Source organism: Vitis riparia, unplaced genomic scaffold (genome assembly GCF_004353265.1).
Source record: "Vitis riparia cultivar Riparia Gloire de Montpellier isolate 1030 unplaced genomic scaffold, EGFV_Vit.rip_1.0 scaffold650_pilon_pilon, whole genome shotgun sequence".
NCBI lineage: Eukaryota > Viridiplantae > Streptophyta > Magnoliopsida > Vitales > Vitaceae > Vitis > Vitis riparia.
The window spans coordinates 73,187-93,726 of NW_023269726.1; the positions used below are offsets into that span (position 1 = coordinate 73,187).

Here is a 20,540-nt window from a genome sequence, read left to right on the forward strand (position 1 = left end):
TTAACATCCATTCAGTAACCAAACCAATACCCTTGTATTCGTCACTCATTTGAAGTAAACCAACTACAAAAAATTGTGAAATGGTGAAGTACAGGACGACATGCACTGCTCGGTTTTACAAACCCATCTCATTCTCGAAGATTTAAAAAAAAAAAAAATTTTGAGAAATGCTTTTGTTGAGGAGGCAAATGATAGAACCCCACATGTTTTAGAAACACCCACTAACAATCCTAGAAAATAAAAATAAAACAAAGCAAAACCTAAGAAACAGTGTCAGAAACAAAACATTTAAAGCTCTCTTGGGCATGGAGGGAGCCAAGAAAACTAAGAAGGGAAGGTAGAGATATAGAGGAAAACTGAAAACCCAGATTGGAAAAGAGATTTGGAAAAGTGGGACCCGTACAACTTCTTTCTCTGTATCATGCCCAAAATCTAAGAAACTCCCAAGGTGATGAGCTATTCAAGCTCGACTCTAAGAATTTAAATCTAAAAATAAATCTAGAAGGGATGGTGCATCACTCTCTAATGGATCAACATGTAGTTTCAATGCATATGAAATTTGGATAATGACAAAGATCATCGTCTCCAAGGAAGAACTTCCCCATTAGGTTTCCTAAACTACAACCCAAAAACAATCATCTGCAATCAATACGTGGTCTAGCAAACGTACCTAAAAATTCTCTCATCCAGTAGAACTAGCTGGACTTCAAGTTGCTCTATTTCTTCTCCTAAGCTTACATCAAAACCACAGCAAACCCAACCCCTCTCTCTTTTCATCTCGTCTTCTTTTCCTCTATTTTTTTTTCCAGATATCCCATTGTTTTCTTCTTCTCCCTAATAAATTCCTAGCCAGTTCTACTTCTCCCTTAGCATTAAATCACGTCCCATCTCCTCTCCCATCAATCTGGACTTGGTTTCTTTCTCTCTCATTTTTTTTACCTGCTTGACTTCTCTTCAATGTCCACGAATTCTTGATTTTTTTTTTTTAGGTGAGTGTCTTGGATTAAAGGGTGAAATGATGATTCCAAGCCATTTTCGTTCCCATTTTTTATTAATTTGTGTTGCAGATTAGAATTTTCTAAAACGCTCGTGATTTTGATTTTTATTATTTATTTATAAATTCGGGATTTCGTCGCCGGTGGGTGGGATTTGATCAGAGTCGGGGAGGGCGACTAGGTTTTGAATATTGGGGAAAAATGAAAATGGGCAAAACGGTCATTTTGCTTTTGCGTAACCATGTTTGACTCCCTGTTTTCTTTTTACCATTGTGCTCCTATTGGCCCCCTCATCAGGTCATCATCCTTCAGGTAGGGGGGAGAGGTTGGAGGTGATAAAAACGACATCCTTTTGATGCTGTAAAAATAAATAAATAAATAAGAAAGTTGAATCTTTTGGTTCAGAGGGAACTGGCCGGTTCATCTGGTTCACCGATCAGACCGTCGGTTCACCCAATCTGATTCTGGTTCAATCATCTTCTAGTCCAGTTTTTAAAGCTATGGTTACAACAAAAATCGTTCGAGTCTCTATTATAAATCATAGATTAAAAATAAATTAGTGATGTATTATAATAGTGATTGCATAGTTGTAATACAATGAATTGACATTTTTGTAAATATAATAAGTAATACAATTATGAATGTGATGAATAGTATCATTATAAATATTTCAATAAATAAAGATAAATATAATAATTACATTGTATTAAATATGATGCACGTGTAGACATAAAACAAAGAAAAAGAAAAAGTGTATTAAATTACCACTAAATTGATCATCAAATTTGTGACTTTTTAGTTCAACAAAAATTTGATTTGACGAAGGATGAATCACATATGTTAAACATGTGATATGTCATTCAAAAGGTTATACATGACAAAATTTGGAAGGTTATAAAATCAAATCTTACAAAATAAAATCAATTAAAATGATTAAAGTTGATTTAGAAGAAAATATTCTCCTGTTTATAAATTGTCTTCAAAATGAATGAAATAAATTTTTTAATTGAAGTCAAAAGGAAATTAAAAAGAAATATTCTCATGTCCACAAATTTCTTAAGTGAATGAGACAATTTGTTAAAATCGAGGAGTCAAATTCTTTGAATTAAAAAATTAAATCTTGAAGATTTCAAATTCAATTATTTAATTTCATTCATAGATAAAGACGACTCTCTAAGATGAAGGTGGATGGAAAAAAAGAACTTTACCATAGAAATGGCTTGATAGGAGGGTTTAAAAAAGATTAATGCCCTCATGCTCTTCACCATGAAGAACAAGCTATGCTAAATCCCTCAATTGAACTTCTTAAAAAAAAAAAAAAAAAAAAAATCTTATTATCATTCAAGTGGTTAACTCAAACAAAGTTTCACAATAAAAGCTATTTTCAGCTTTTATTATAGGTCACCGACCTAGAGATCAATATTGTGAATCTATGGTGAGATTATCTCTCTTAAAATAGACCTCATGGCTTGGAATACCCACTAAACTATTTTAAATAATAAATATAGTAAAAGGTTTGGTTGAAGATTATGTGAAAAAGCAGACTTCATTACACAAAAACTTGTCCATATATATGGCCTAGACAAGTCAAGTGGGAATTATTTGTTTAAGAACAATGTACAATGAATGATGTGTTGAACAATTACCAAATTTACTAGAAATTAGAACAACAACGTGGTGATTGGAGATATTAAACTAATTTAAATTTTAAGTCAAACATAATAAAAGACTTTATCCAAGATCTTGTATTGCATCGAATAAAAATTGACTTCTTGTTTTATATGTTTTTACGATTGTATTTTGCAAGTCATGAAGGCATATCAAACCATCAATCCACTAGATCTTCATAAGTTGATCATAAAAATACAAATCCTTATGCTACTCAAAACTTGTGTATACATCCCATGAAACTTGTCTATATTTGTTATATTACCAACGATTTGAAAATTAGACTAGATTGATTGGTTTCACCAGTTTAATAACATAATGATCATTACTAAAGTTATAAAAATATAATTTATATAATTTGGACATATTGATAAAATTAAATAATAGAAATTTTCCTCTATTTTGTACAAATTCATAGTTAAACATTATGCATATTTTGCTTAATAAAATTTAAAATATTAATATATTATATTTATCTTATGATTTAATTTGATAATACTAGAGATAAAAAATAAATATAATTAAGGTTTTTAATTATGTATATTTGGACTTTTATAACTATTTTTTATTTTAGTAATATATAAATTATATATTCAGAACGTCATGATCGTTTAACAGTGGTTCAACTATTGGTTTGATTATTAAACCATGAATCGATAATTTTTTTAATTCAATGACCGATTCAATTATAAAAATATTAGACATTATTATTTACTAACTATAAAACTAGTCTAAACGGAGCCTAAATGTGAAAGTTGGCTAAAGGGAAGGGTCACCTTCATTCCAATGTTATAAAAGAGAGTGGGGTTTTCATTTCCATGAATTGCTTAGCTATCTACAACAAGAATTTTTCCATTTGACATTGGCTAGATCTTGGAATTAATTTTTAATATATACCATATAGAAAACAAATTCTCATTTTTCCTTCACTCTTAATGCTTGGAAGTATTGAATTATTTTGAAAAAAAAATAATAAGAATAATAAAGAGAATCATACCAATGTAACTCGTAAATAGTGCTAGAGCAAGAAAGTGATTTAGGGAGGGTACCATTTAATGGTGTAATAAAATCAAACGATATTTTGAAATAAATATTAAATTCAAAAACTTAAATGTCAATAGATAACACTTTTATTCAATATAATTATTATTGTGCTTGTTTTACCTTTTGTTCCATTTAAAGTGTATTGCAACAAAATCTCACATTTTGGTAAGTTTGTTGAAAGTATAGTGACAGGTCTAATACTAGGCATTTCAGAACAACTTAATGCTTAACAATATTGGTCTTATCTTATCTAAGGAATTAGTTGTTATTCTCAAACACTCTAATTCCTTCAAATAGGGAGGGATGTGTTTGGGTGATTGCTCTTGAATCCACCTTCTAGTGATTGTGCTTTCATGTCGATGGATTTTACATATTATAGTAAAACCTTGATAAATAAATGTTCAATAAATTAATAATTTCGATTAAAAAATAAAATCTTTTGGTCTCAGGCCAATTTACTAAATTAAGAACCTTATTGAATGTATAAGATAATATTTTTTTTATTAAAAAAAATCCTTAAAAACCCAAGAAAATATAAATTAATAATTGAAGTCCACAAAAAATAGTAAATAAAAATTTATAATACAATATTTAGTAATGTTTTTAAAACTTATATTTTTCTCAATTCAATATTTTCTCAAAACCATAGCATATTTAAAACCTCTTTACCTCTTTATCTTCTATAATATTAACTTTTGATATAATATTTCTTCCTTTTAGAACTTTTTCCAACTTTTATAATTAATAACCATATCTTTTTTTAGAGTCTTAAATTTCTATATATTAATTTTTTAATACATTCATAATTTTTGGATTTATAAATCATACTTGTATAATTACTTACAAAAGAAACATCACATTTTTTTTTATATATAAATGACTAATTATTCATTTATTGATAAATCAATAACCTCATTAAGCTAATAATTTCTTTTGGTCTCGAGTGTTATTTTATAGAGGTTTTATTATAGATTCTTTTGAGTAATGCTTTTACTTTTCCAAATTTTCAACAAAGCCATGACCAAGAAAACGAAAAATGGCTAAGATAATATGTTAGTTTACAACTGGTTCATCCAAGTTAAGTCTATTAGAGACTAGAATAATATGAATTGATTAAATAAATGGAAAGACCTTATTACACCAATAAAAGAATTATAACTAAATTCTCAAGTATCATTGATCAAACCACAATATATTTGGGCTATGAAATGATGGTTTGATGTGCCTCTACATTTGGATCATAAGCAAGTGTTCACAATATGAGACATAACTATTCAAGCAGATGGGAAAATAATTAGAATGTTGGGTACTAGGAATTGGTTACAAAATATTTATGAAGTTAATGGATATGAAATATCCTCCACAACACATTCATTGCATAATATCAATACATATAGGCAAGAATAATACTAATAAAGTTTCCTAAATTCAATAGCAATTTATATCATGGAGAGTTGAATTGTAGCAATCTAGAAATATCAAAGCTTTAGAGTAACGCAAACAAAAGATCTAGCTTATTTATTGAAAAAAATCGAGACACTTAGAGAGAAAAACCTTCCTCTATTTAATTTAAATGAAAGGAATATCATTAGCTAGTATCTCTCTGCCAAGGATGGTATCTGTGTAGCTTCTCAAAAGAAGGAAATCTCGCATACCTGACAAAAAAATGAAGACAATAAGAACAAAAGACCCTTATTCTAAGATAAGAGAATATATATATATATATATATCAATGTCTCACTCACAGACACTATGTAGAAAGAAAAATACAAACACCTATTCATTTTTCTTCATATAGAAAATTAAATCAGTCTGTCGTGGCTATGGTCTGTCATCATCCTCATCCTCATATTTCTCTTCTACTCCCTCTCCCTCCTTTACATCTCCCTCTCCTTCCCTTTTATCACTCTCTCCATCTCCCTATGTCTCATCCTCATCTTCCTCATCACATCCTCCTCTGTCTCTTCTTTGACCTCATCATCATCGTCGTTGACCTCATCATCATCATCGTCGTTGACCTCATCATCATCATCATCGTCATTGACCTCATACTCATAATCATCGTCACTATCTCCAAAATCCCATTTTTCATAATCCTGGGTAATCGGTACACAAAACATCATAATGGGTAGGAATAAGGAAAAGTACAATAATGAAAGTTTAAAAAATAAATTAGGATAGGAGCACAAATAATAGAATGGTAGATCAAACCACTGCTATATTGTATCCTTGTCTCCTCTAGAAGTGATAATGTATTTAGCCCAAAATCTTGGGCTAGAGTTGAACAACATTTGACAAAGACCCATAAACAGCCTTAAGTCCTGGCAGGTTCTTTTATCCACAAATGAGAGTAAGAATTTCATATAATTATCTACCTTTAACCTTTGACCAAAGGAAGGACATCACTATCATTATGAACAAGTCAATTGCCTATCTCCAGAGATTCAATGTTTTTGTCAACAAAATAAAAAATTATAAGTTGCATGATTAAATGTCTACAATAAGTGTCAAAGAATGGACAGTCCTTATATAACTTACTGCCCTTAAATGATGTGTATTCCATCATAAAATTAATTTTCGGTACTTTGAAACAAATCTAAGCAAAAGAAAATTTCTCTTTTCTTTGTACTTTTGCTTGTGACTAGCTGAATTGATAGTTTGTGAAACCCAATACAAGTATCATTCACTCTAGGTTCTGACAATACTTCAATTTTCTAATCTAATTAAACTCCTTAACTCAAATACCAAGTAGAAAAGGAAAACATTGTATACAATAAATAATCATTTTCTATCTAATATCCAATACTATCCTCAATCAAACATTAAATATCAAAGAATTTTGAAATTTTGAGAATGATTTACCTCCCAATGTAATTGAATGGTTGCCTCAAGAGCCTCAGGATCCTTCTCAAACATCACCTTGACATATAAAAACTAAAGAAAATTTTGTTAATATATTGGTTTGGAATATTTAAGAATATGAAAATATGTGAAAGAAGATAAACTCCTTATAAAGGGAAATGGGTAAATTTCTTTCAACAATATAAACTTGAGAGACATTTTTTTTTATGTATAATAATTTGATTATTCAAAGCTTCTACTGATGCAATAACCCTAATCTTAGAAGAACAACAAAAACTCAAAGATCTTCTCATCTGTCATTTCTTGAATAATTGACAACTTAATAATCAATATTGTTCTCTAAATATTATAGCTTAACAATTTAACTAGGTTAGATGCAAAACTAATTCCCATGTCTTTGTATTCTAACTTTTAATTTCAACCATAATATTGAACTCTATTTCAAGGTCAACATTTGAACTAACTAAAAATCCATGCATGAATATTTTGGCAAACACTTTTTGCACAAAAAACCCTTGACCTCTTCATACTTACCTTTAAATTTGTTTAAATTCCTAGGAATGGTTTAGTCGTGTTTTAAAGTTTACGCATCAAAGAGTGATAGGGATAGCTACTAAGCTAAGGGAACAATTAACAAATAACAAACCAAACTTAACCCAAACAAACAATAAACTAAGCAACAACAAACAATAAGAGCATAAAAGGATCCATACAAACCCAGACAGAATTATGCTTCCATCAAATCAAGTACCTTGTACTAAAAAATTAAACATGTCTTAGACTAACCATAACATGAACATCATGTGGGCTCGCTCTGTGTCTTTTTCTCATAGTTAGACACATTTTTGAGAGATGAAAAAGAAATAAAATTAGAATTCACAAATTTTTAAAAAATCGCGAAGGTGAAAAATAGTGTTAATAATATAATGACATTAGAAAATTTCAAGATATATACCTTCTCAAAAGTTATATTACAGATGATGGTATTGAAGTCACACCCCAAATGCTCTTCCACATGATCGTCAATTTGTACTTCCTTTACCCTTGGTGTACTTGAGACTCTCTCACAAAAAAATTCCATCTGAGGGCATTTTATCACCTCAAATTGTTCCAAGGATGGGAATTTGAAGATGCATCTAGTTGAGCAGAACCATTTTAGACTTTGTAAGTTAACAAGTTTCAACCTTTGTAATTTGGAGAAAACAATATCATATGGTTCTTCACCTCCCTCATGTCCGACTATTTCTTTCACCGATCTGCATTGTTCTATAATAAGCTCTTTGAGTTGCACCAATGTTTTAGCTATTGAGGATGTCACCAAATATATTAAATTTCCACAACCACTTACTGTTAGAGAATGAAGATTCTCAAAAATTTGAACCAATCCAGATAGATATGTCAACAGTGGTAGATCTTCTAGGAACATTTTAGTTAATCGTGGGAGTGTCTCAACTTGGTATTCCTGATTCACAAGTTCCTTCATTTGGAATACCTCTTTCACTGAATTACACTTGCTCACATAGAGTTCCTTTAGATTATGCAACTTTGGAAGCCTACTACAAGGGATCACAACCAAAATGTTGTGACACATTTTTATCTTCAAAACTCTCAGCTTGCAAAATGACTCCCCCGAAAATTGGCCTTGCCATATTTTCATCTTGGAGCCCTTTAAGATCAATAGCTCCAAATTAAGGAATGCATCCTGACAACCAAACAAACAAGATTAACGATATGTCATATATCCCCCCCTCCCCCCCCCCCCCCCCCCAAACAAAAAAAAAGAAAAAAAGAAAAAGAATACTCTTATGGCATACAAATTTTTTTTCTTATTATTATGACTTATAACTAAGGACCATGTTTGTTTACTTACCAATTTTTTTTTTTTTAAAAAAAGCTATAATTTCCTTTCTAATGCATACTTAATTACATGAGTTTAGTTTCTTTTTTATGTATTTCATCCAACGGCCCATGCCAAAAATTAAGTTAGGGGAAGAAAAATTTAGGAATTAATTTCAAGGAAAAAGAATAAGAAAAAGAATAATTTAAGGGGGAAAAAGAAAAATAAAATTACCTATGTAGCTTGATGGCTAATCAACATTGGCTTTACCACTAATGTCACCATTAAACACATACACATATTATTTTCCATACAAGGGATAATGAACCACTACATCTGAATAATCCATTTGAATTATTTGCACTATATATTAATGACCAAAGACTCTCTCCTAAATCATTAGCACTTGACATATTTTGATGCAATATAGAAATTACTATATCTTGGTTTGAGAATAATTTAAATAAATCAATTCTTATGGTTTTATATGAATTCTTTAAGTTCAATATTAATGTAAGCATAATATAAAAAAAGAAGCTTCAAAATAATTTATTTTCATTATAGGTTCAATCATGTTAATTTAAATAAATCAATTGTTTAAATTTATTATAATTTGTTGGTTCTATTACATAAAATCATAATTTGACCATGATAATTCATACAAAATGAGTACCTAAATACTTTGAATAGTCATAAAACATAAAAGCATAAAGGTATAATTTCACTGGCACTTAGCACTCTTTCATTCCAATGTGTAATTGTTGGATAAACCATAATGCATGTTATGCCTACAAACTCCTATGACTTGTAATTGATTGTTTCTTATTCTTTGGATTACCAAGTCATTTTATCGTAATTTGATTAATTTAGAAATGGAACATAAGCTTACTTAGGTCAATTTTGGATAAGTTTTATACAAAATGTAGACTTCAAATTCCAACACTATTCAAGTTTAAGATTAAAACAGTGTCATATTAATGAAAAATGATTAGGACATAGTGTTTAATGGACTAAATTTAGCAATCCAAATATGGCAAAAGAAATGGAGAAAAACCAAACCATACCTTTTCCAACAAGAAGATAGATTGTTGAATTGGACTATCAATATAACCTTCTGAATCTATTTCTTGAAAAAGTGTCCCCACTTGATCCCATTTCAACATAATTAGCTTTTTCAAATGTGGCCCTCTTGCAATATGTGTTCCTCGGTAGAAACCTCTGAGTTTGTCTAATCCTTCGAGTGTGAGAAAGGTTAGTTCAGGGAATAATGAAGACATTACTTCATCTCCATTTTCATTTGCAACAATTTCCTCCACTCCACAATATTTTATCCCTAGGAATTTAAGTTGCACAAGGCCTTTTGCTACCATAATTGGAAAAATATATTTTAAACAAGGACACCCAACGACTTTTAATGACTGTAAGTTTTGAAAGGAGACAAGTCCTTGAGGATCCTTATTCCATATACTCTTCAAACTATTTAGCCGATCTAAATCCAATATTCTCAATGGAATGGTTGCAATATCATGAATTTCCTTGCTATTTACTCCCCCTAGATCAAAAATCTCTTCTATGGAATCACAACCATATATGCTCACATCTTCTAGACTTTGAAACCCTTTTAGGATATTGGATGGAAAAACATTCAGCAATTTGCTGCAGCAACTTAATCCCAAACTTTTCAATTTGCACCAGGACTCTAGAGGAAGTTGGCTGTGCCATATTGCTATCACATTATCCAAATTTTCCATTGTCAAGTCCTCCAAGCTAGGGAGTGTAACCTGCACAATCGATCACATTCAGTTAACAAAATGTATACCCATGTATATATATACTCGCAATTGAGTGAATAACCAAATACATATAAATAGAATATAAGAGGTTAAAGGTAAAGATATCAATGTGACAAAGCACAAAACTAGAAGAAAATGAAAGAGAATGCACAATATTTTAACAATTTAATGGAATTTAAAGATGTTAAATTTGAGATGATTTTCAAATGGGGCAAAAGGTTCCCAATCTTTGGATCTCTTTTTCAAAATTGACAAATCTTAATGGATTATATATGTATTTGAAGCACCCATTATAGTCATCTACCGATTTGTTTCATAGAATTATGAGAAGTATCTACTCTTTTTACCATGAAGTGATTCCATTCAAAATATTCCACATAAATACAATAAAAATATTAAAGCAGGGTGGTTGAAGATCAGATGGTTTATGATGAGGCCTTTCTTTTTAGTTTCTTCTTACTTTGGAAACCACAAATGCAATAGATGTTCAAACATGAGCCTTCTGCATTCACTAATTAACCTATAGTCTTTAGATTCTTAAAGCTTGTTTGTTAGTCTAACACACACACACACACACACACACACACACACACACATATATATATATATATATATAATTACTAATTTTTAAAAATAATTTTAGAATAAAAAAACTAATGCAATAAATACTAGAAAATCATGGAACTTAAAATCAATCTAACTAATATTAAAAAATAACAATTTAAATCTAATCTTGAATGACTTTACTAATTTCTTCTTTACAATAACTATATTTTTTTAATAGGTAAATAAACCCCAAATCAAAAAAGACTTGATGTATTGGAATATGAAAAGTTTAATAATAATTTAAAACTTAAATACTAATCTAATTAATGCAAACGATTTATGAATGAAAATCGGCTCAAAACGAATATAGACAAATAAACTCTAAATAGTGTAAGACTCAATATTTTGATTCTCTACCAAGTCTATTAAATTTAAAAAGTGATTTATGATTCATAAAATAACCCAATCACCACTAGAAATTCAACAACTAAAACTAGTCTAAAACAACTTTTTTTTACTCCTCTTCTATATATAATTATATTTTAATGATTTTTTTATTAGAAAATAAATTTTAAATCAAATAAGACTTAAAAGTTTTAGATTTATTAATGAGTGCACTCATTTTTTAAAATAATCTGGAACTCAAAAATAAGTTTAAACAATAATTGAATATAATAGACCAAAACTAGTCCAAAATGAGTCAATGAGAGCTATATTGTTCCTCCATTGCACCTTTCTATACTTTTCCAATTTTTTTCATTAAGTAAATAAATTAAATAAACTGATATCAAAACTTAATGCTTTACATTCTGTAATGAATCTATTAATTTTTAAGATAAGGTGGAATTAAAAAAATTGATTGAATTAATTTTAAATTGAATCAAAATTGGTTCAAATTACTTTATTGAGTACTGAAAAATCTAACTTATTTACACATATAAACAAAATTAACTTTAATTTTTAATTTATTTTGAATAAAATATTATTAATCATTAGTATTTTTAAATTATAACCATTCATATTTAACAAAAAATCAATTATGCATTTGTAAAAACGTTGATATCCATGTTTTATAATTTATATTAAAATGGCCCAATTTCTAAATTAAAAAAACCTCATGATTTTATTATAATATTAGTATCCATATTTTATTACAAACCATTTATTTTGTTAATTTATTAGTAATTAAAAAAATTTATTTCAATAAGACTTGAATTAAATCGAATTAATATTATATAAATCAACTTTACAATTTTATTTTTTTTTACAAAATCTAAATATAACATTTATTTTTAAAAACAACAAAAACTAATAAACGAACGAGTTTTTTATTTTTTGTTGTTTAAAAAGTGTTTGTAAAAACATTTCAAACACTCTTTATTTTGAGAACAAAAAACTAGAAAATTTTTTGGCAACTGCCAAAACAAAAATTTCTGCTCTCCAAAACATAAAACATGTGTTTCCTGTGAGCATATTTTTGTTATTTTAATTGTTTTCACTTACTTTTTTGTTTATTTAAAAAAAATAAAATAAATATAAAGAATAATAAAAAATAAAACATTCCACATAAATTTTATTCTTAAAAAATATTTGAAAACATAAAAAATAAGTTGAAAACATTGTAAGTTGTTAATATACCTATAAAAAAAAAAATTGTAAGTTACTAATGTACTCTACTTTAGAAAACATCATAGATTTATTTTAAAAATTGTTCTCAAAAATTGATTTTTGAATAATGTATTTAAATTGGTGTTGAATTAAGATTAGCAGAGAAACTAGAAAAGAAAAGGAAAGTGATAAAATTTATGGGGCAAAGCATACTGCATCCATATTATGTATAAAATTAAGATTATTTTAAATTGGATACTGGTTGTTTTCATTTATGTTTTCTCATATTTTACTTATTTATTAATGGCAGAAATTGGATATCATTCAAATTTTAACATACCTGTTCATTGAAGAATGGTGTGGGAACATCACTCCTAGATAACTCCTGGGTAGCACTGGCTCCTGTGGAGAAGTCCCGTGTCGAATCCAAGGATCCCATTTCGGGTAACACCGATCCATCCCTTCCTTGCTCCATGGGAAGGGAATTGAAAGATTTCAACCTCTTACAATCATACACTGTTAGAGAACGTAACTTCCCAAAAGATCCCTCTGGAATTGGGCCATAGCATACTGCATCCATGTTCTCGAGTCTATAAAGTTCCAACTCCTCCAAGATAGGAAAGGCACTGCGTGATGGGACCCCTTTCATTGAGTTAACAATGTATTGAATCCCAGGACAATATCCGATAACAAGACCCTTGAGTTGAAGAAAATCAACTGTACCCAACTCGAAAAGAACATGTTTAGTGTCGCCAAATCTACGCAATTCTAAATCTTCAACTGTCTTGAAGTCCCGTGTCGAATCCAAGGATCCCATTTCAGGTAACACCGATCCATCCCTTCCTTGCTCCATGGGAAGGGATATGAAAGATTTCAACCTCTCACAACCATCCACTCTTAGAGAACGTAACTTCCCAAAAGATCCCTCTGGAATTGGACCATAGCATACTGCATCCATGTTCTGGAGTCCAGAAAGAAACAACTTCTCCAAGATAGGAAAGGCACTGTGTGATGGGACCCCTTTGGTCGAGTCAACAATGTATTGAATCCCAGGACAATATCTGATATCAAGACGCTTGAGTTGAAGAAAATCATCTGTATGCAACTCGTAAAGAACATGTTTAGTGTCCTCCAAGTGACTCAAGTCTAAATCTTCAACTGTCTTGAACAGCTTGGAAAAGCAGTCCACCAAACAAGGTTTGTTAACCCTGCAGAGCTTCAACGTTCTTGCGGATCTATTATAATTAACATATTCTCTCATGGAAGACACTGATATCACATATCTGGTAAGCTTCTCAAAGACCAGATCTGTTGATAGCAAATTGAGATCTATTATTTCTATACATAAAGTCTTCAAATGGGACAAGTTGTTCAGCTCAGAAAGGCAAGCATTATTGCTTTCTCCACTACCAAATCCTTCAGCCCCCCATTTGGTAAAACTTTCTCCTAAACATAAATGCTCCAATCGAGATAAACTTGATATGACATTCCGTGGAATTACTATGAGATGAAAGCACTCCCACAAGTCCAGCGCCCTTAGATCAGTCAATTGCATGAATTCTTTCGGCAACCGTTGAATTTCGCAACTTGCAAAACTAAGAACTTGTAGTTTCTTTAGCTCTCCGATTAATGCTATGTCTTGGAGTTTGCATCGGTATACACGCAATGTTCGAAGATTGGAAAGAAAACCAAGTGATGAAGGCAGTGGTGCAAGATGCATTGCAGACAAGTCCAAAACTTTTAGTAGTTCCGTCACTTGAAAAAAGGTGTTTGGAATTCTCAAAGAAGGATCATTACCATTCAATAAAAATAATTCAAGTTTGGAACATACCAATCTTTCCGGAAGCTCACGGAGATCTCTGCATTGCAAAGATATACGACTGCAATTTCTGAACTCCTCCTTCCCTTGCCATTCTTCTAATTCAAGAGCTTCTTTGATCACAACAAATCGATGAGGATCTTTTGCTGCAATTGCTCTGGCAACATCACCAACAACATCATGCATTCTGACAAACTTGTTTTCATCATTATTTCCGAAAAACACACCTGGCCCCACACCTGACCGATAACGATCTTCAGCATCAAGCAGCAAGCTCGAGTCTTTGAGGATTTTGACCAATGTCACTAGTTTATTTCTTATTTGCTCCAATGAACTCACGTGTTCAAACAAATCCAAACCCATGCCAGATTTTAACAATTGATCCATTGAAATATCACCATAGCCCAGCATACCACAAAGTAAGAACAAACGCTTCACTTCGTCACCTTCCAAGTGGTTGTAGCTCAACTCCAGACATGAGTATACGTTTTTACTCACTCCCTCGATGTTTGTTGGTGCAGACCTCTTCAGTTCTTGCAAAGCATTGTTCCACATAGGCTCACTCTGGCCTTTTAATGCCTTTGCAACTGTTACAATGGCAACTGGTAGACCAGCACATTCTCTAACTACTTCAATTGCTATGGATTTAAGCTCCTCCACTGAATCACCTGCTGTCTTCTTAAATAAACTCCAGGCTTCCTCTTCACATAAATGTTGAACATGGAAGTTTTTCTGAGTACCCATCTTTCTAGATAACACACCCTCATTTCTGGAAGTCAGCAGCACTTTACACCCCCTATGAGCATCTCCATAAGGAATTCCGATGTTTGCCAGACTAAGTTCTTCCCAAATATCATCCAAAATCACCAGGACCGTCTTATTGTTTTGTAAACTTTTGCTTAAGCGGGCTGCTCTTCCCGGTTCCCCTTCCTCCTTAAATTCCAAACGTAACACGCTTGCAATTTGTTCTTGAATTTTTGTCACGTTCGGAAATTGGGATACCTTTAATGCCATAACCACCATTTCAAATAACTTATCTTTCTCGGCCTTTTCCGCTACTTGATAGGCAAGAGTGGTTTTGCCCACACCGCCCATCCCCCACACACCAATCATCCTGATATCATCATTTCTCAAGGCCTCCATAATTTCGTTTAAAATAGATGCTCTTGATTCCAAAGCTTTACAATCTCTGAGTTGTGCAGACCATATCCCTCGTGGAGGAGGGCGATATGATACCCTGTCAAATTTACTTTCTTGGATTTTACCAAAAATATCCCCAGACTGCTTCTTCGCTTGCCTGCTTCGCTGGTACCGCAACTTTAAATTGAAACACAAACGGCTCGTGTTTTCAGCGTTTTCATCGTCAATCAATTCCCTTGCCCTTTGGATCATCTCATCTGCACGTGTCAGCCAATTCTGGACATCTTGTTCGATATCATCCCCTTGCCTTTTAGCCTTATCCACATCGTGCTGCAGCCTCGCCCTTGCATCATCCAGCCTCGTAACTTGTTCCTCAAGCTTATCAAGGTTGCTACGGTAGTTAAACAGGTAACTCAGTTGACGTACAATTGGAACAACCAGGTACTCTGCAACTTTTGCTGCAACGGAAATAAGAATATCTGCCATTTCCCAAGTTTTCTCTCTCTGGAAATAGATGGGAATTGTGCGACAGCAGATATCAAAAAGGGAAATGACAGCAGGAAAAGGAAAACACACTAAAAATTTTGATATTTAATTGAGTGTGACAGATGAAAATAAGGAGATGAAAGGTTCGAGGTATCAAAAGAGCAGAGTATGTGGAAGGTCTTAGCTATCAAAGAAACAAGAAATTTTTCTTCTTTTTTTTTCTTTTTTTCCAAAGAGGGAGAGGGGAGACACACACCAACAACAAGGAAAATGAGATTGGTCACTAATAAGAAAGAGAACAAAGGGCAGAGAGTGGGAATAGTTGATAAAATGACAAAGCGGGTACAGAGTAAAAAGCTCAAACAAGAAAATTGGAATGAAAATGAAAGTATATAGACGCAGGAAAATGAAAATGAAAATGAGAATCGGCGGTGAGAATGAGTATGAACGTGTAGAGAGCGGGAATATTGAGTGATGAACTGACAAATGGGCTACAGATTCAGATTCAAGAGAAAAAGCTCAATCAATGCTATTGGAATCAACTAGACAAAAGGAAAACCAGAGAAGGAGAAGTGAGACCGACCCAGCCAAATTAAGATTTTCACGGAGCAGAACACCGGATTGAAAGCAGGATCTGGACGAGTTAGGATGGAGGTGAAGAGAAGGGAGTGATTATGGACGAGTAAATCGCAGAAGATTGAAAGCAGTAGAGAGAAGGACCTCAGGAGAAGGAAAAAACACAAAAAAAAAAACAAAATGGTATTCAATTGAGTGTGACAGATGAAAATAAGGAGATGAAAGGTTTGAGGTATCCAAAGAGTGTGGAAGGTTTCAGCTATGAAGGAAACAAGAAATCTTTCTTTCTTTTTTTTTTTTTTTTTTTTTGCCGGTTACAAGAGGAGAGGAGAGGAGAAACACAAAGCAGCAAATGGAAAATGAGATTGATTACTTGGAAGAACGAGTTTTAGTCGTTTTAGTTTTAGTCGCACATCACATGTTTGAATTTGGCAACCAAGACACCAAAATAACCAAGCTTATCGGGCTAAGTTGATTACTATAGAAATTGGTTGAAAATACTTCATGTAATATTTAATACCTTATGCATTAAATTATCATCTTCATTCAAACACTTTCATCAATTCATTTCTTCCATTTATAATAAAATATTTATACAATTATTTTTTAAATTACTCACAAGTCACAACAAACAAAGTAAAAAAATAAACTTTAAATAATTAAAATATATTTTTATAAAACACACTGTTTTCGTAATAAGATCTTAAAAAATTATTTAAAAAAAATATTTTTTAAGTATGAAAAATAATGCTTCTATTTTTAAGAAATAAAAGTGTTTTTAAAAATAGTTAAAAACATACTCGAAGGTTTTGATTGGGCGGTGGTTTAATAAGCACAACAACCTGTCAGCGTTGCATTTTCAACTAAAGCAAATATCTTTGGACTTAGATCCTTGCTTGAGAGTAAGGAGGTATTATTATCGTGGACTGAAATTGTTAGCTGGCTTTTCAATTATTCTGACAAATAAAAATGAAGCACTTGAGCGGCTAGAATAAGCTGATGATTAAATAGAGCGAAGCCATAAATCGAAGCTCAACCCTATCACTCGAAATAATCAATTCACACCCTACCCACTCTCATTTCTTTTTTAAGTTTAGGTTGAGTTGGGAATGATTAGATTAAATTCGGATTAATTAGGTAGCATAATTCAAAATTTATTTATAATATTTTTTAAAAAAAAATTATAAGATAAAATTTTAAGATAACATAATAAATAAATAAATTTACAGATTTTTTTTAAAAATAAAAAAGTATATAATGTAATACATTTTGATATATTTTCTCTTAAAAATCTTTATTTTATAAAATGATATATATTATAAACATTAAATCAATTTGAATTAGATCTTAATTTTATAAATCTTGCTCTAGACATAATCCAAATTGAACTCAAACTAAAAAACCTAATTCAACCCAAGTATTAGAAAAAACATAAGAGTTAGAACACAATCCAAATTATACTTGGATTGGAAAAACCTAATTTGATCGTAGTATTAAAAATTATTATTCAGACTCATTTAAATATAAAATTAGGTTTGGATTGGATCAAGTGTATAAGTCCCAGTTGTATGAAGAAATAGTTTTTTAAAACATTTTCCAATCGGATTCTCTGATAATAAAAATTTGGTTAACATCTTAGAAGGTATGAACCTATATTTTTAAATATTTTTAACAAAATAGTTCTTATATAGATTTTACTTTTAATTATATTTTATATTTCTATCATAATATATTTAAAATAAAAAAATAAAAACAACAAAAACTAGTACAAATATGTTTTAAAAAATACCTTATTTCGAGAATAAATTCTAAAAAATGGTTTTTTATCATAAATTATTAAATATGTTTTTGAGTGTGAAAAATAGTTAAAACTCTTTTTTAAAACTATTGACAACATGCTCTAAGGTTTTGATGAGGCAATCGTTCGAAAACACAAGAGCCTGTGATGTTTGCATTTTGAACAAAGCAAGTATATTATTGTTGACCCTACTCTCTACTCTAAACTGAAAAGCTGGTTACATTATTACGTGACTCTTCAATTATTCCGACGAAGAAAGTGACCAAACAAGAAAAGAGAAAGAGAGAGATGGATGGAGTTACAGGCCACGATTGCATTCTCTGCCACTACATCTGAATTAAAGAACACACATTCTTTGTATTTTTTTTCACATTCTTAATATTATTTTTTATTTTTTAGTGTTTTAATTTTAATTTTTTTAGGATTTTTTTTAATTATTTATAAGGTTAATTAGTATGGATTGCATCTTCAAGTTTTTTTTATTATTATTAAATTATGGGGATATGAAAAAAAATGTGATGAAGGATACAAGTATTAGTATTTTCATATATTCCATCAATTGATGAAAATAATTTAGTTTTACTCTACTTAATTTTATTAATTCATATCAAATTTATTAAAAAAAATATTTATTGTTGTGCATATTTAAAGAAGTTTTATTATGCATGAATTTTGACATAATAATTATAAAAAATTAGAAAAAGAATAAAACTTATTCAACAACTGATTTGATTGAGTTGGATTATAGTTTTTTATCTAATTGTTATGGTAGGATGGTACAGAAATGATAATGGGCGGGAGTTTGGAAAGCACAACGACTTGCCTTGCTTGTATTTTCAACCAAAGAAAATATCTTCAGCCTTGTATTCTTCAAATGAGTGTAAAGCGTGCAATATTACCGTGGGTCCTACACTCTGCTCAAAACTGAAACTATGGTGAATTATTAGCTCTTTTTTCGATATTCTGACGAAGAAAGTAACAAAACAGAGAGAGATGGGAAAAGTTGAACTGTCCACAGATGTGGTTAATTATTAGCTAGCTGGCTTTGAATCACCCTGACGAAGAAAGCGACAAGAGATAGAAAGATAGAGCGATAGGAAAATGATCAGAGGTTATTATACTTATATTTATATTAAATATAATACCAATTATTTTAATAAAATTAAATAAAAATATTTTTATATCAAATTAAAAATATTAATTATTTAATTTTATATATTATTATTTTTTAAATAATGAGATAAATTTATTAATCATTTACATATTTTTAATAAATATAAAATTAAATTTAAATATTTTAAATAAAATGATATAATTTTATATATATATATATATAATTAAAATTAAAGTAAGGTGAATATGATTTTTGATCGTTTTAAAAAAATAATATGATAACCATTAACTGTGATTTTATGATATGATAATTTATATGACATAAGCATATATAAAAACATTATTATTATATGATAATTTACGTGGCACAAGCACGTTAGATGAAGCATTATTTTGAAAATTGGTTTACTTTATGGAATTTTTTTTTTTTTTTAAATGTCCCATTTTGGTTCAAAACTGAATGTGAAGGCAGAGAGTTGGTATGACAGGATTACGCAAGAACCGCGTATAATACAAAACCAAGCAAAGTGTCATGCCTTTAGGTGTAGTCTCTGTAGAAAGGGTAAGAATGCATTGGGTTGTGGAAGACTGTCATGACCATTAATTCTGTTGTCAGACTCCCATCAGTGTCAGACTGTAGAAGTCTATTAATAAAGGTGTTGTCGTGTTGAAAAGTAGAAAGCATAATCATTTTGTGGCTTCGGTGACCATACCTTTATATTTTACTCTATACAAATAAGTCACGTGTAAGGTTTCGAAAAAAACCAATACTTCAAGTCACTAACTGGTGGTGATGGATGAAAATTTCTACAGGGATATTGGATTTCGATTGTCGTCAAAATGAATTTCGATGGTCGGTCGAAATGAAACAGAACCCAAAAAAAAAAAAAAAAAAAAAGGAATTTTGATAAGAGTACAGTTATTAAACTTAAGTGGAAATCCTTTCTTCAAAAAAAATATTGATAAGACGATTTCTCACAAAAAAAAAAAGAAAAGAAAAGAAAAAAATCACAATGGGAAATCGAAGAGACGATTTCCCTTCACAAAAAAATTTTGAGAAATGGGTTGGTGGGTTTAGCCCCCACAACGTCCATATCACAACAAAAAGGAGGGCGAATTTTTGGGTTAGCTCCTTGATTATTTCTTTGATTAATTTTTGCTCATTGCTTAGGTTAGATGGGATGAATTAGGGTTCAGAGAGGTATATATATGACTTGAGAGGGATGATGAAGAAGATGATGATGGTTTAAGAAGA

General features: G+C 30.6%; 1 protein-coding gene across 1 annotated transcript; it reads right to left on the reverse strand.

Moving 5' to 3' along the window:
- Positions 1 to 4,990: 4,990 nt before the first annotated feature.
- On the reverse strand, positions 4,991 to 16,683 carry LOC117910215 (probable disease resistance protein At4g27220). The gene is made up of 6 exons (XM_034824278.1): positions 12,694 to 16,683; positions 9,471 to 10,187; positions 7,525 to 8,271; positions 6,570 to 6,641; positions 5,484 to 5,803; positions 4,991 to 5,362 (listed from the first exon to the last, which is right to left on the reverse strand). The coding sequence occupies exons 1-5, from the start codon at positions 15,796 to 15,798 to the stop codon at positions 5,585 to 5,587; spliced, it is 4,860 nt and encodes a 1,619-aa protein (XP_034680169.1). The 5' UTR covers positions 15,799 to 16,683; the 3' UTR covers positions 4,991 to 5,362; positions 5,484 to 5,584.
- Positions 16,684 to 20,540: the final 3,857 nt, after the last annotated feature.